General features: G+C 53.3%; 1 protein-coding gene and 1 long non-coding RNA gene across 6 annotated transcripts in view; one reads left to right on the forward strand and one right to left on the reverse strand.

Annotated features, from left to right (window-relative positions):
• LOC308656321 overlaps positions 1 to 12,608 on the reverse strand; it is a 90,137-nt gene that overhangs the window by 31,803 nt on the left and 45,726 nt on the right. Inside the window, exons 5-6 of one of the 4 annotated variants that reach the window (XR_014023696.1) lie at positions 9,387 to 9,523; positions 5,222 to 5,886 (exon numbers count right to left, since the gene is read on the reverse strand). The exons of 1 other annotated variant lie outside the window; for it this stretch is intronic. This is a non-coding gene — a long non-coding RNA (uncharacterized lncRNA). Of the gene's footprint in view, positions 1 to 5,221; positions 5,887 to 8,486; positions 8,622 to 9,252; positions 9,524 to 12,608 lie in introns of those variants that run through there. 2 more of the 4 variants (XR_014023697.1, XR_014023698.1) reach the window with 2 other exon arrangements.
• MYOM3 (myomesin 3) overlaps positions 1 to 12,608 on the forward strand; it is a 44,141-nt gene that overhangs the window by 29,441 nt on the left and 2,092 nt on the right. For both annotated transcript variants that reach the window (XM_081307278.1, XM_081307277.1), the window contains exons 23-36: positions 247 to 356; positions 1,777 to 1,821; positions 2,651 to 2,787; positions 4,431 to 4,575; positions 4,734 to 4,793; positions 5,147 to 5,214; positions 6,354 to 6,464; positions 8,498 to 8,585; positions 8,840 to 8,878; positions 9,137 to 9,245; positions 10,394 to 10,557; positions 10,757 to 10,793; positions 10,972 to 10,994; positions 12,023 to 12,078. In XM_081307278.1, the coding sequence (XP_081163404.1) occupies positions 247 to 356; positions 1,777 to 1,821; positions 2,651 to 2,787; positions 4,431 to 4,575; positions 4,734 to 4,793; positions 5,147 to 5,214; positions 6,354 to 6,464; positions 8,498 to 8,585; positions 8,840 to 8,878; positions 9,137 to 9,245; positions 10,394 to 10,557; positions 10,757 to 10,793; positions 10,972 to 10,994; positions 12,023 to 12,078 (1,192 nt within the window). The remainder of the gene's footprint in view (positions 1 to 246; positions 357 to 1,776; positions 1,822 to 2,650; positions 2,788 to 4,430; positions 4,576 to 4,733; positions 4,794 to 5,146; positions 5,215 to 6,353; positions 6,465 to 8,497; positions 8,586 to 8,839; positions 8,879 to 9,136; positions 9,246 to 10,393; positions 10,558 to 10,756; positions 10,794 to 10,971; positions 10,995 to 12,022; positions 12,079 to 12,608) is intronic.

Genomic DNA, 12,608 nt, shown 5'->3' on the forward strand with positions numbered 1-12,608 from the left:
GCCCTGTCCACCAGGAGATAAAGCTGGTGTCTTGGGCCCTGGAGGCAGACGGGGCAATGTGGCCACTAAAGGTGCCAGGCCAGAGGGGCCCCTGCGAAGGTGCAGAGAGGCAGCTGCCCTGCTTCCCAGATTGGTCGGGGTCTCCACTGGAGCACTGGCCACCAGAACCAAGATTCTCCAGCTCTCAGACCCCAGGACACAAGACCAAGGACTCTACCTCATAGTCTCTATTCTCCTGTCTGCCAGGTCCAAGGTCATCCTGAAAGAACCTGGCCTTGAGGATTTGGGCACCTACTCAGTGGTAGTCACTGATGCCGATGAAGACATCTCTGCAAGCCACACATTGACGGAGGAAGGTAATTCCCCTGCTCCCTACCGCCTCCCTGGAGACAGACCCTGATCTAGAGTCCAATACAAACACAACCAGAGTGTAGCAGCCCTCACCCACCACACTTCTTCAGTTAGCCAATCAGTAATCACCTATGGAGCCCCCACCATGCGGCAGGTGCAGTCCTAGGCCCTCAACTCAAAAATCCCTGCCTGAGAGAATTCACATTCTTCTTGTCTTTCATTTTCCCACTTTTGATAAGGGCAAATGTTCCAGGGTTATTTTGCTTCTTTCAATAGCATAAAAAAAATCAAGAATGTAAGGGTGAAAATGAACCGCAAATGGTAGTTGTTCTGTGGAGTGAGGATGACGATAGGGAGCGGTAAGGACTGTGGCTAACCAGAGTGTGGAAGCCACGTGTCAAGGCCAAGCCACACCTGATGACTCAACTAATAGAACCAGTGCTCGTGGCTGATGGGACACACTGGCTGATGTCTTTAGAGCAAGCGGAAGAGCCCGTGCCCAATGTTTGCTGTTGCACATCGAGGCCTAAGAAGCAAAATCCAGAGGGACTGGTTCCAATTCTAGTTCCTCAGTTTGCTGGCTTGAGCAAGTCATATCACCTCTCAGACCTCAGTTTCCTCGCCAACAAAGGGGGATTATAACCCCTGCTGCCCCACAGAACAATCTCATTATGCAGATACAATTAGATGTTTCTGTGCAAACTAAAGCCATCCACCATAATGGGTTTTTTGTTTTGTTGATGGGTTGCTTGCCAGAATCCCAACTCATCATGCCAAGGACCCTGGGGTTTATAAGAGAAAATGCGGTGTGTGTTCTGACCCTGCCAATTCTTCCCTGCAATACACATTTATTGAGCACTTACTATGTCCCAGACATTATGTAGGTCCAGAGCTCAGCTCAGCACTAGAGACAAAGCTGACACAAAGAAGCAGTCAGTAAATATGCCAGCACTCTGCAGACCAGCTGTGGAGACATCTCAGTGCTCACTGCGTGGTCCAGACCCTCAGGCACTAGGACGGCATGCTATGTGGGTTAACAATGAGGCTCAGGAGACTGTGGGCCTGGTGAGGCCTGCAGGTGGACAGTGGCGCTCAACCCACAGCATTGCATGAGAACTACTGAGGTCCAGCAGAGCCTGGCACGAGCAGGTGCTCCTCTAGGGAGGTGGGGCTTGGTCTAGGCCCTGAAGGACAGGAAACCCTGGGGCCTCCAGCAGCAGCCCCAGCAGCTCCCTCCGGGCCCCTGGGCCAAAGCCCACGGTGCTCATCCTCGGCCCCTGTGGAGCACAGGACCCAAGTTACTCCTCGGGTGAGGGCCTGTCTCAGGACTTCACTTGGCATGGGACACAAGGATGGCTCTGTTGGGCTCCTCTGGCCAGGACAGTTCACCCTCTCTGTTTTCTTCCCTTCCCCTCCATACCCCAGAGCTGAACAGGCTGAAGAAGTTGAGTCATGAGATCAGAAACCCAGGTAAGCCTCCCAGGGAACAGCCCCTGAGCAGAGCTGGGTCCACCAGAGAGCCAGGAAGGGACCTGGATCACAGGATGGAGAGCCACAGCGCTGGCGGGTCAGGGACCAGGGGAGTCCCTGAAAGAGACCTTGGCCAGCTGATGCAAGGGAAGGAAATGGGATGGTCCCTTCTTATAACCGTTATTGGCTCTTCAGTCATTTGGGTTTGGGATCATCTAAACCTCCGCTTCTCCCCATCGGCAAGGGATAGTGCATGCCATCCTAGGGCCAGGGTCACAAACTTGGCTGCACATTGGAATCGCCCCCAGGAGCTTTTCAAAATCCCGATGCCACCAGGCACAGTGGCACACACCTGTAATCCCAGCAGCTCAGGAGGCTGAGACAGGTGGATTCAGAGTTCAAAGCCAGCCTCAGCAAAAGCGAGGCACTGAGCAACTCAGTGAGACCCTGTCTCTAAATAAAATACAAAATAGGGCTGGGGATGTGGCTCAATGGTTGAGCGCCCCTGGGTTCAATCCCTGATATTCCCCCCAAAAAAATTCCAATGCCCAGGCAAATCAGAATCTCTGGGGGTGAAGTCCAGACACTAGTGTCTTTGAAAATCCCCCAGGATCTCATGCCCAGCCAGGTGTGGACTATGGCCCCAGAGCCCATGAAGGGGAAGAGCCAAGATGAGTGGAAAGAAAAGCTGCCCAGACCCACCCCAGTCCAGCCTCCTGCAGGCTCTCCAAACCCGTCACACTTCAAATGCCAACAGAGTCCAGGCAGGGCTGGAGGGGAGGAGGAGGAGAGGGCGCCCCACCCACACCCTTCCCAACTGTGCCCCCAGTGATCAAGCTGATCTCCGGCTGGAACATCGACATCCTGGAGCAGGGAGAGGTGCGGCTCTGGCTGGAAGTGGAAAAGCTGTCCCCAGCTGCTGAGCTGCACCTCATCTTCAACCAGAAGGAGATCTTCAGCTCACCGGTAATTGGCCCTCGGTCCCTCCATGAAGCTCCCCCAACTCAGCTGACCTCCCCTGGCTTTGGCTTTTCACAGAGTGGAACTTCCCCAAAAGGGGCATTTCAGAGATGGCTCTGTGCTTTGGCTGTCACCAAGATGGAGCAGGGATGGGGACACCTGGCTTTTAGTACATGGGAGGTGGAAAGATGTGCAGGATGTGTCAGGAACATTTCTATAAAAGAATTTTCTAGACCTTCTACTACTTTCAAATGTCCCAGCAGACATCCTGAAAGTGGAACACCTTTTCATGCAGATAATTATCCAAGCCCAGACCCTAACCCTGTTTTAGGTAAAAATGTAAAGTTTTTCAGCACAAGTTTCATGTGCACTGAGTGGAGAGTTTCTGTTCTATTGGTCACTTGTGCTCATTTACTCATTTTCCTATTCTTTATGCAATAGCTCCTGATCTTCTTGATTTTTTTTCTCTTAAATTCAAACTCGTTCATCATAAATCAGTGCAGCATGAATGAGGTTGTGCCTCCGCATCCACATATCAAAATACACGTTGGTTCATTTTAAATGATTTTTATTGCTTCTTCATATTACAGTGAAAGTGCTACCTTGTTTTTATTTTAATTCATAGTGTAGATAGGCTGAGTTAGAATGAGCCATATAAATTGCTGATATTCAACCTTATTTATCTGCAAACACATTTATCTGCTATTTCAGTCTCATGAAAGATTCAAGTTCATGATGCAATCTCACGTTATTTGTGAATTTCGTCTGCAGATGGCAAAGCTGCCATCAGAAAACAGGAATTGAGGCTGGTGGAATTGCTGTGTAGCCTGGGCTAGACACTGAGTTAAATCCCCAGCAGAAAGGAAATAAGGAAGGAAGGAAGAAGGAGAGAGGGAGGGAAGAAGGAAGAGGGAGAAAGAAGCAAAGCAAGTGTTTGTTACAGAGAAGTGGATGCTGGTTCTGACCGAAGGGAATGCGCTCAGGGGTGGATGTCAGAAAACTCACATCCAGTCCCATGAGCTGTCCGACCTAACCAGGGCAGGTCTCCACCTCTCTATGCCTCTGTGTTTGCATCTGTTCTTTGTGCAAGTTGTCCCAGGATCAAGAGAAGCATATGAGGAACCCAACTGGAAAGCCCCAAGCACAGATCATACAGCATCTGGACAATCAAATCCCCCTCCAGAAAAACAAAATAAAGTTAGATGCAAATAAAGCCAAACAGAATAAGGACCTAAATATGGAAAATAAAACTTTTTAAACTGCTAGAATGGAATGTGGCAAAATGTAAAGAGGGGTTAATTATGGCTGGCTAGTACAGGGGTGGTTTTTAATACCATTCTTTATGTACTTCTAGAGAGTTCTAGTAAATTGTAAACGAAGTTGAAAATAACCAAAAATGAGGCACAAGAGGGATGAGGGACTTATTATTAAATTGTAATTAATTCAAGCATCCAGGGGTGTTCCCAGGCACTGGGTGCTGGGGGAGCCCCAATCTATACAAGAAGGAAAGGGCTGCCCGGGGCCCCTCCCAGTATCTGAAGGCCGATAACTTTGCACTCATCACCCCCAAATCCGAGCACCCGCTGAAGTGCTGCCCACAGCAAAATCCCCAGGATAGGAAAAGTGACTCAGAGGGTTGTTCTCCCCAGAATCGCAAAATCAACTTCGACCGAGAGAAGGGGCTGGTGGAGGTGATCATCCTTCACCTGTCGGAGGAGGATAAGGGGTCGTACACCGCTCAGCTCCAAGACGGAAAAGCTAAGAACCAGATCACCCTGACCCTGGTGGACGACGGTCAGCCCCGACCCCCCTGCCCTGCTGCCCCGCACCCGCCACCTCCCACCGCCCCGCAGGCTCTGGGCTCCCAGCTCTGGGGCCTGTCCACCCCAAAGTCCCCTCTGGAGTCCTGTGCTTCTCTGGGCTCATGCCAGTTCCTCCCTGTGTGTCCACAGATTTTGACAAACTTCTGAGGAAGGCAGATGCTAAGAGAAGAGACTGGAAGAGAAAACAAGGTAAGAGGTGCTGGAGGGACGTCCTCCTCGACCACTGGTCCACGCTGGAAACCACCTAGACGGGGTGTTAACAAGAGCCCCATCCCCACCCCAGAGAGGCCCAGTGAGGTTCAGTCCAGTTCTGTCCCGGCACCAGAACAAAAAGCACTTTCCCAGCCCAAGTGAGTTCCTCCTTAGAGTTTGCACCCCAGACTCTCTCTGGCTTCACCCCAGTCCCGCCCCGTGCGGGCAGCATCTTAGGGGCCAGTGGTCTTCCGCTGCTGCCGCCCAGCTGCCTTCCCCCGTACGGCCACCAGGTGGCGCCCGGCCGAGCCCGTGTGGATGAGTGGGTGTGTCTCCTGTTCCTCCCGCAGGTCCCTATTTCCAGGATCCCTTGCAGTGGAAGATCACCGAGGACTGCCAAGTGCTGCTAACGTGCAAGGCAAGTCCCCACCTGCCCAGTGGGGAGGGACCTGCAGCTTGTCTTCAAGTCCACTGGATGTCGCTGCCCACCCCACTACCACCCCCCCCATTCCATTCCCTGTGCTTGACTGACCCCTACCTGGGAAGTGGCCCCTGGGAGACCCCACTTAACCTAAAACAAGTCGTCTTCCCAGAGTGCAGGCAGGAGGACGCATGTGAGGTGGGTCAGCCCTGAGCCAGCGCTCCCAGCACCTCCAGACAGGGTCCCATGGGACCAGTAGGTCAGGGAGCCTGACTCTGCCCAAAGCATTGCCGTACTATTTTATTTCACCCATGTCACAATCATGGGTGAAATACGCATTATTATCCCCACCTCGCAGATAAGAAAACCTCAGGGAAATATCCCAAGACTGCAGGGTTAGCCGTGGAGTCCAGGTTCTAACTGACACTGCTTGACTCCAAAGCGGGAGGTCCTTCTCAGCACCTGCAGCCTCTTCAATCACTGGAGAAGGACGGGGTGGGTGGGGGCTCCTCCAGGAGCATATTCATTCCGGGAACGTGAAGCACCTACTATGTGCCAAGTGCTCTGCAAGGTACTAGATGCACAAGAATGCAGTCTTGGTCCCTCAGGCCTCAGGGAGCCCTTGGTCCAGGACCTCTGGAAAGCAGCTTGCCTCGAGCTTGATCAGACCTGAGCCCGGAATGGATTGGTCACAATGGGGGTGTGCAGTGCTTCCAGGGAGGTTTCCTGGAGGAAGCGACATCTAACTGAGCCTATGAGAAGTGTTGGATTGGGGTGGAGCTCAGTGGAAGAGTGTGGATCATGTGTGAGGCCCAGAGTTCAATTCCCAGTATGCACATGCATGTGCACACATGCACACACACACATGCACACACACACACAAAAAAAAAAGCCTAGGCATTTACAAGGAGAATAGAGAAGGGAAGAGACCTAGAGGCAGAGGGAACGCTATTAGCAAAAGCTTTGGTTCCAGAAGCCTGCAGAGGAGACTCCTGGCGTGAGGAAGGGGCCCTGGGATTTGACCAAGTGGGGGGATTGGGCCCCGGGGAGGAAGCCATGTTTGTGGAACCACTCTGAAGGGCTGAGTTTTCACTTGAGAAAGCTGATGGCGTCCCCTTGTGCTCCACCCTCCCCAGGTGACCAACACCAAGAAAGAGACTCGCTTCCAGTGGTTCTTCAAGAAAAGGGAGACGCCAGCCGGTCAGTACGACCCGCAGACAGGAGAAGGATGTATCCTCATTGAAGAGGTGGGTGCCAACTGGGCTCCAGCCTCACCCCGCCCTCAGCTGCAAGTGGGCAGCACCTAGGGCACCAGGCTGGGAGTCCCTGCAGGGCTGGGGCCAGGGCGAGAGAGGGAGGCCCTCGTCCTAGGTACAGATCTTAAGGGGCACCAAAAACTCAATCACCAAAGTAACAATATCCCCAGCTCATCATGCAATATCATTAAAAAATAAAAATTAACCCTCATTGCTATACAAAATTACATATAAGAGGTTGTGAGGGGAATGGGAAAATAAACAAGGAGAGAAATGAATTACAGTAGATGGGGTAGAGAGAGAAGCTGGGAGGGGAGGGGAGGGGGGATAGTAGGGGATAGGAAAGGTAGCAGAATACAACAATTACTAATAGGGCATTATGTAAAATTGTGGATGTGTAACCGACATGATTCTGCAATCTGCATTTGGGGTAAAATTGGGGGTTCATAACCCTCTTCAATCTAATGTATGAAATATGATATGTCAAGAGCTTTGTAATGTTGTGAACAACCAATTAAAAAAAAAAAAAAAGAATGCTATCAAGGGCTGGGGCTGTGGCTCAGCGGTAGAGAAAAAATAAATAAATAAATAAATAAATAAATAAATAAATAAATAAATAAAAATTAACAACAAAGACCTTGAAGAAAAAAACTACCAAAATTTTCAATCGGGCAGGACATGTGTTACTGATTTTCCTTGGCTTGGGCGCCAGGCCTGGCCATGCTGCTGACTGTGCATCCTCAGGCTAGCAGCTGTCCTTCTCTGATCTCAGCTTTCATCAGGAAGATGAGCAGGTTGGAAGGATGCTCTCTCAATGATCCTTCCTTCTCTGACAGTCCAGGAAAGAGGTCTCCATGTGAGACAGGTCTGGGCAGAACAGAGTGGGCCTGGAGTTTGATTGTCCCACCCGTCCTTCCCCTCGGTCTTTGCAGGAGTGTGCCTGGTTACAGGGCTTGTTCTTAACCCATCTGTATTTCTCTGCCCTACTGCTGAGTCCCGTGGCCTTGCTGAGGGCCACATAGGACTGGGGAAATCACAGGCTGCCTACTCGAGAGGAAATAATGATCCCAGGGTCTTCTAAATCCTAGGTAGGACAATGCTATATCAGCCCTGGCCACGTTTTACCAAAGGGAAAACTGAGGCTCAGAGGGGTCAAGTTCAAGGATACAAGGCTGGAGCATGGTTCAGAAATCCCTCCAGTCCCTGCTCCCAGTTTGACTGGAACTTTAGAGTTGACAGTGCATGGAGGAGAGGAAGGGGGACGTAGGAAAGAATTGTTGGGATTCAGTCTCTCAAATCCCAGGTTAAGGGCTGCTTCTGCCTTGGACCTTAGCCCCAAATCCACTACGAGTGATGCTCTGGGTGCTGGGGACCTTTGAAGCTAATATTACCCCCCTGAAGGAAGTGTTGTGTAATGAGAGGTCACTGCTGACCTCTGATCTTGCCTGAAAAGCACCACCCCTGGACTGCAGCCGGAGCTCAGTGGCAGAGCGCTTGCCTAGCATGGAAATCCCTGGGTTCCCTTCCAGCACCATCCAAAAAAAAAAAAGTTCTCCGGGTTCTTGCTTTGCTGAGCGTGGGTTCAGATTTTGTGTGGGGCTGACAGACATGTGCCAGAAAGGCCCCCTTGTCCCAGGCACAAGCAAGCACAACCGTGCTTCCTTCTGGAAGGTGCAGAATGGTCCCTCCATCTGGGGCCCCCAGGCCAGGGGCAGCTTGACAGGGGGTGTGCCATGCTCAGACACGCTCTGCAAGGAGGGCTGTCGGTGCTGTCAACCCAAATGCAGGGGTCACCACAGCCACCCTGACCCTCCTCAGGCTCAGACAGGCCCTGAGCAAAGGAACCAGCAGTCACTGGAGCCACCTTAGAGACCACCAGCCCAGACGAGTGAACCAGGTCCCAGAGAGAGGAGGTCTCGCCTGAGGTCCCGCAGAGTCAGGGCCAGGCCTGCAGCCCAGGCCTCCTCACTTGCCGTCCACCTCTCCTGAACCCCTGCTGACCTGGCCATCTCCTATCCTTCCAGTTGTCCAAAGAGGACCAGGGAATTTACAGAGCAGTGGTCTCTGATGAGCGAGGGGAAGACGACACTATGCTGGACCTCGAGGGTGAAGGTAGGAGCTGGTGACCTTAGAGATGGGCCAGGAGGGCTGTGGGGGTCACACGAGAGCAAGAGACTATGAAATGATCTGTGAGGTAAGATGAATGAGGTCCCCATGTCCCTAGAGCCCTCCACCCCCAAGTCATCCTGCAGATCTCCCTGTGTCCAGAGAACAGCTCATGAGCTCCACCAGCCTTTTCCAAGGACATCCCCATCCTGGGCATCCCTAGAGAGCCCCACACAGCTGACCGTTCTGTCTCCCCCCAGCCCTGGATGCCATCTTCACTGAGCTGGGCAGGATCGGAGGTAAGCTAGCCCACCTCTTTGCCCAGCCCCACCCTGATGCCACACAGCCTCCCAGGGGACTCCCACCAGCCTCAGCTGCCAGGGGTGGGTTAAGTGGGTTAAGTGTGCAACCCAAAGACTGGGAGAGAAGCTGCTTCCTCCTCGCAGCACACGTTCCCCACCACACTGCCCTGCAGGGCAGGAGCAAGCAGGCTGGCCCCAAAACACTCTGCCCAGAGGTCCTTGGGGAAGACTCTCCCTCCTCCTCTGTCTCCCCAGCCCTCTCTGCGACCCCGCTGAAAATCCAGGGAACCGAGGAGGGGATCCGCATCTTTAGCAAGGTCAAGTACTTCAACGTGGACTACATGAAAACCACCTGGTTCCACAAGTAGGTTGGCCTTGCCCAGAGCTCTAGCCAGGCTGCATGGGGCCCAGCACCTGCCCCTCAAGGGCTTCCCTCCCTGCCCCCTGCCCAGTCCTCCCAGCAGAGCCCATTTCCAGGGGGTTGGAAGAGACATGGGTTTCATACCAGTTCTGCTGTCTTCAGATGGAGTTGGGGGTGGGGATCAGCAGTCAGAGGAGTAGGTTTTCCAGAGAAAAATGGAAATATAGTAATAGTAACTGCGTATCCATGGCCACAAAGTGATCATGGTCTCCAAGCAGCATCTAGGAATTGGATGAGAGAAAAATGTAGGAACAAGGATGAATCAGATGGTCAGGTGGGTCACGGTGCCCTTGTGGATCTTTGCAGCCTAGCAGACTCAGGCGCCAAGCTTAGGGGAAAGGTGCTGGCAGAGGGTCCTCTATAGCTAAAAACTAATGGAGGGTCAGGGCTTGACATGGTAGCCACAGAGATTCAGCCAAAAGCTAAGTCACCCCAGATAGTTTGAGAGCAGAATTTCCCAGTGCTTCTTATCATGTGCATGCCTCAGCCGTGTGCAGCAGACATTACTGCACCCATTGTGAAGGGAAGGCTAGACTGATGGGTTCACGATTGTCAAATGAGAACTGAGGCCAGAGAGAATTACAGAATAATGGGCTCCTTCTCTAGGCATAGAACATTGGGAACACAGACCGGATGTCTCCAGGAATGAATGACATTCAAGTAAAGAAAGGAAAGAGGGTAACCTTCTATGGCTTCTAAAGTTAGGGGAGAGTGATTGTGGGAAGAAACCCTTAAACTCATGGAGGGTTTAAGATGAGAACGAAAGAGAAGAGGAACTGGCTCTTGAGGATGGAAGAAGTGGTGGTTACTACCCTGGAGTCATACTTCGCCAGGGTCCCAGCCTACAGAATTTATTACAGATTTGGACTCAGCACCTGCACACAGCTGATATGTCACGAGATTTGATGAGTGAGTGAGTGAGTGAGTGGACAGTGGAATGACGATGGTTGGCTGGATGCAGAAGGCAAAGGATCAGTGAGTGGCTATGTGACCACGTCTCCTGGAAACAACACCCAGGAGGGATTTGGGACAGGGGTGCTTATAGCCGTGTGGCCAGCCAGCCTTGACCATTTCCCTATGGTCACACTCAGAGACAAGCGCCTGGAGACTGGCGATCGGATACGGGCGGGCACCACTCTGGATGAGATCTGGCTCCACATCCTGGACCCCAAAGACTCGGACAAGGGCAAATACAGCCTGGAAATAGCCGCGGGAAAGGAAATCCGGCAGCTCTCCGTGGACCTCTCGGGGCAAGGTGAGCCTGTCTGCTGAGAAACATGTTGAGAAAACTCCACGGTCTTTGGGGGGGAACTCCTGCCTGTGCACCCCACCCTGTCACTCCCTCAAGAGGATACTGGAATGGGGAGAAAAGTGGGGGACAGTCAGGACTAGGCCCTGTCCCTGAGGGTCCCTGGTGGAGGCCCTGATGCCCCCAACCTTTGTCCTTCTTGCAGCTTTTGACGACGCCTTGGCTGAACACCAAAGACTGAAGTAAGTCTCCTTCGTGTTCTCCGTGGGAGCCGTGGGCCCCTCTGGGAGGTGGCATGAGCTGTGCTCAGGACCCCCTCCTGGGACCCCCGGGCCACCTCCACCTCCCCCCCTCACCCCTTCTCCCCCACCAGGCAGGGCTACCCTTGACCCCACACTTTGTCCCATTTCTGTTTTTCAGAGCCTTGGCCATCATCGAGAAGAGTAAGTCCCCAGCGTTTCTGGGGGTTTTGCCTCTGAGTCTGGGTGGCTTCCCCGGCAGGGTCAGTGGGGCTCTGGGGTCTCACAGGGAGACCTGGGCAGCAGCAGCTCCCACAGATAAGGGACGCGAGGATTCCAGAGACGGTGTGTGTGTGGACGTGTCCAGCGCGGGCCTGGTGCCCAGCAGGGCCACAGCAATGTTGGTGGCTGTGGTGTGAGGCCTTGCAGGGCCAGCCTCCTCCAGGGAGAGAGCGCCACTGAGACCAGCCTCGGCCCTCTCAGGCCAAGGGGACTCTCACACCACCAGCCTGTTTCCCCAGCTCGACCCTCCCTCCCATCCTGGATGCCATGTCTTGGACAAGGTGCCCCAACTAGAACCCCAATAGATGCCCGTCAGACTCACCCACATGTGGCTGCTGGGGTGTGTGGCATTGCAGTCTGGGGAAGTGGGTCATTTCCCCCCGGTGAAGATCCCTGCCCACATGGTGTCCTGCTCCCTTTCCTGATGCAGGGGCGAGGGCCAGGCTGACACCCCTTCTCTTCCCGCGGCCTCCCCCGAAGCATGGGGAACGTATCTGTTTCTGCTTTGTCATTTACAGCCACTCTCTTCCTGCCCACCCACAACAGCCACCAGGTCCATCCTTGGACCAGAGTGAGAGTGTCCCAAAAGCTTCTCTCCTACCTCCCGGGCCAGCTCCTAGTCCACACCCCAGCTGGCTGTCACCACTGTGCAGATTTCACGCCTGCGACCCAGAGACGCCTCACTGCCTTGAGGGCAGGGTGCTGCTGTCTCACACACACACACACACACACACACACACATGCACACACACGCGTGGTGCTGCCACTCCTCTGGTCAATGGCAGAAACACACCAAGTCCCACACCTCCTACTGGTGAAGACCAGGAAGTGCATCCCACGGTTTCCAAGATTTCCATCCAACGTGAAGAAAACAGAAACAAGGAGCCTCCCTTAAAATAAGCCTCAGCCCTGGGAAGCGGCTCACCACTGCCGTCTCGTTTCCCTTCCAGATCGAGCCAAAGTGGTGAGGGGCCTGCCAGACGTGGCCACCATCATGGAAGATAAGGTACCCACCCTCCAACCACAGAGGGGTCCCAGTGGTGTTCCCTCAGGGAGCCATCCAGGACCGCGACCCTGTGTAGAATCAAGAGCCAGGGGGCAGCTGGCCAGCCAGAGAGGCTGGATCTGCCACAGTCAGCCAAGTGACCACATCTCACTGACCCTGTGTGTTCAGGGAGAGCCACTGCACCTGGTGTCCAACAAAAGCCAGCCCTTCCTTCCTTCCTCCCTTCCTCCCTCCCTTCCTTCTTTCCTTCCCTCCTTCCGCAGTACTGAGGATTCAACCCAGGGGTACTCCACCAGTAACCTACATTCCCAGCTCCTTTTATTTTTTGAGACAGGATGTCACTGTGTTGCTCAGGGCCTCACCAAGTTGTTGAGTTTGGCCTCGAACTTGTGATCCTCCTGCCTCAGCCTCCCAAGTGGCTGGGATTACAGGCATGCACACCGCATCTGGCTTCCCATCTCTCTCTCTGGTATCACAGACTGCCATCTCTGGCTTCCATTTCCCAAGAGTTTGACTGGACGATCCCTTCT

The sequence above is a fragment of the Spermophilus citellus genome, assembly GCF_964194105.1.
Source record: "Spermophilus citellus genome assembly, chromosome: 9".
Taxonomy (NCBI): domain Eukaryota; kingdom Metazoa; phylum Chordata; class Mammalia; order Rodentia; family Sciuridae; genus Spermophilus; species Spermophilus citellus.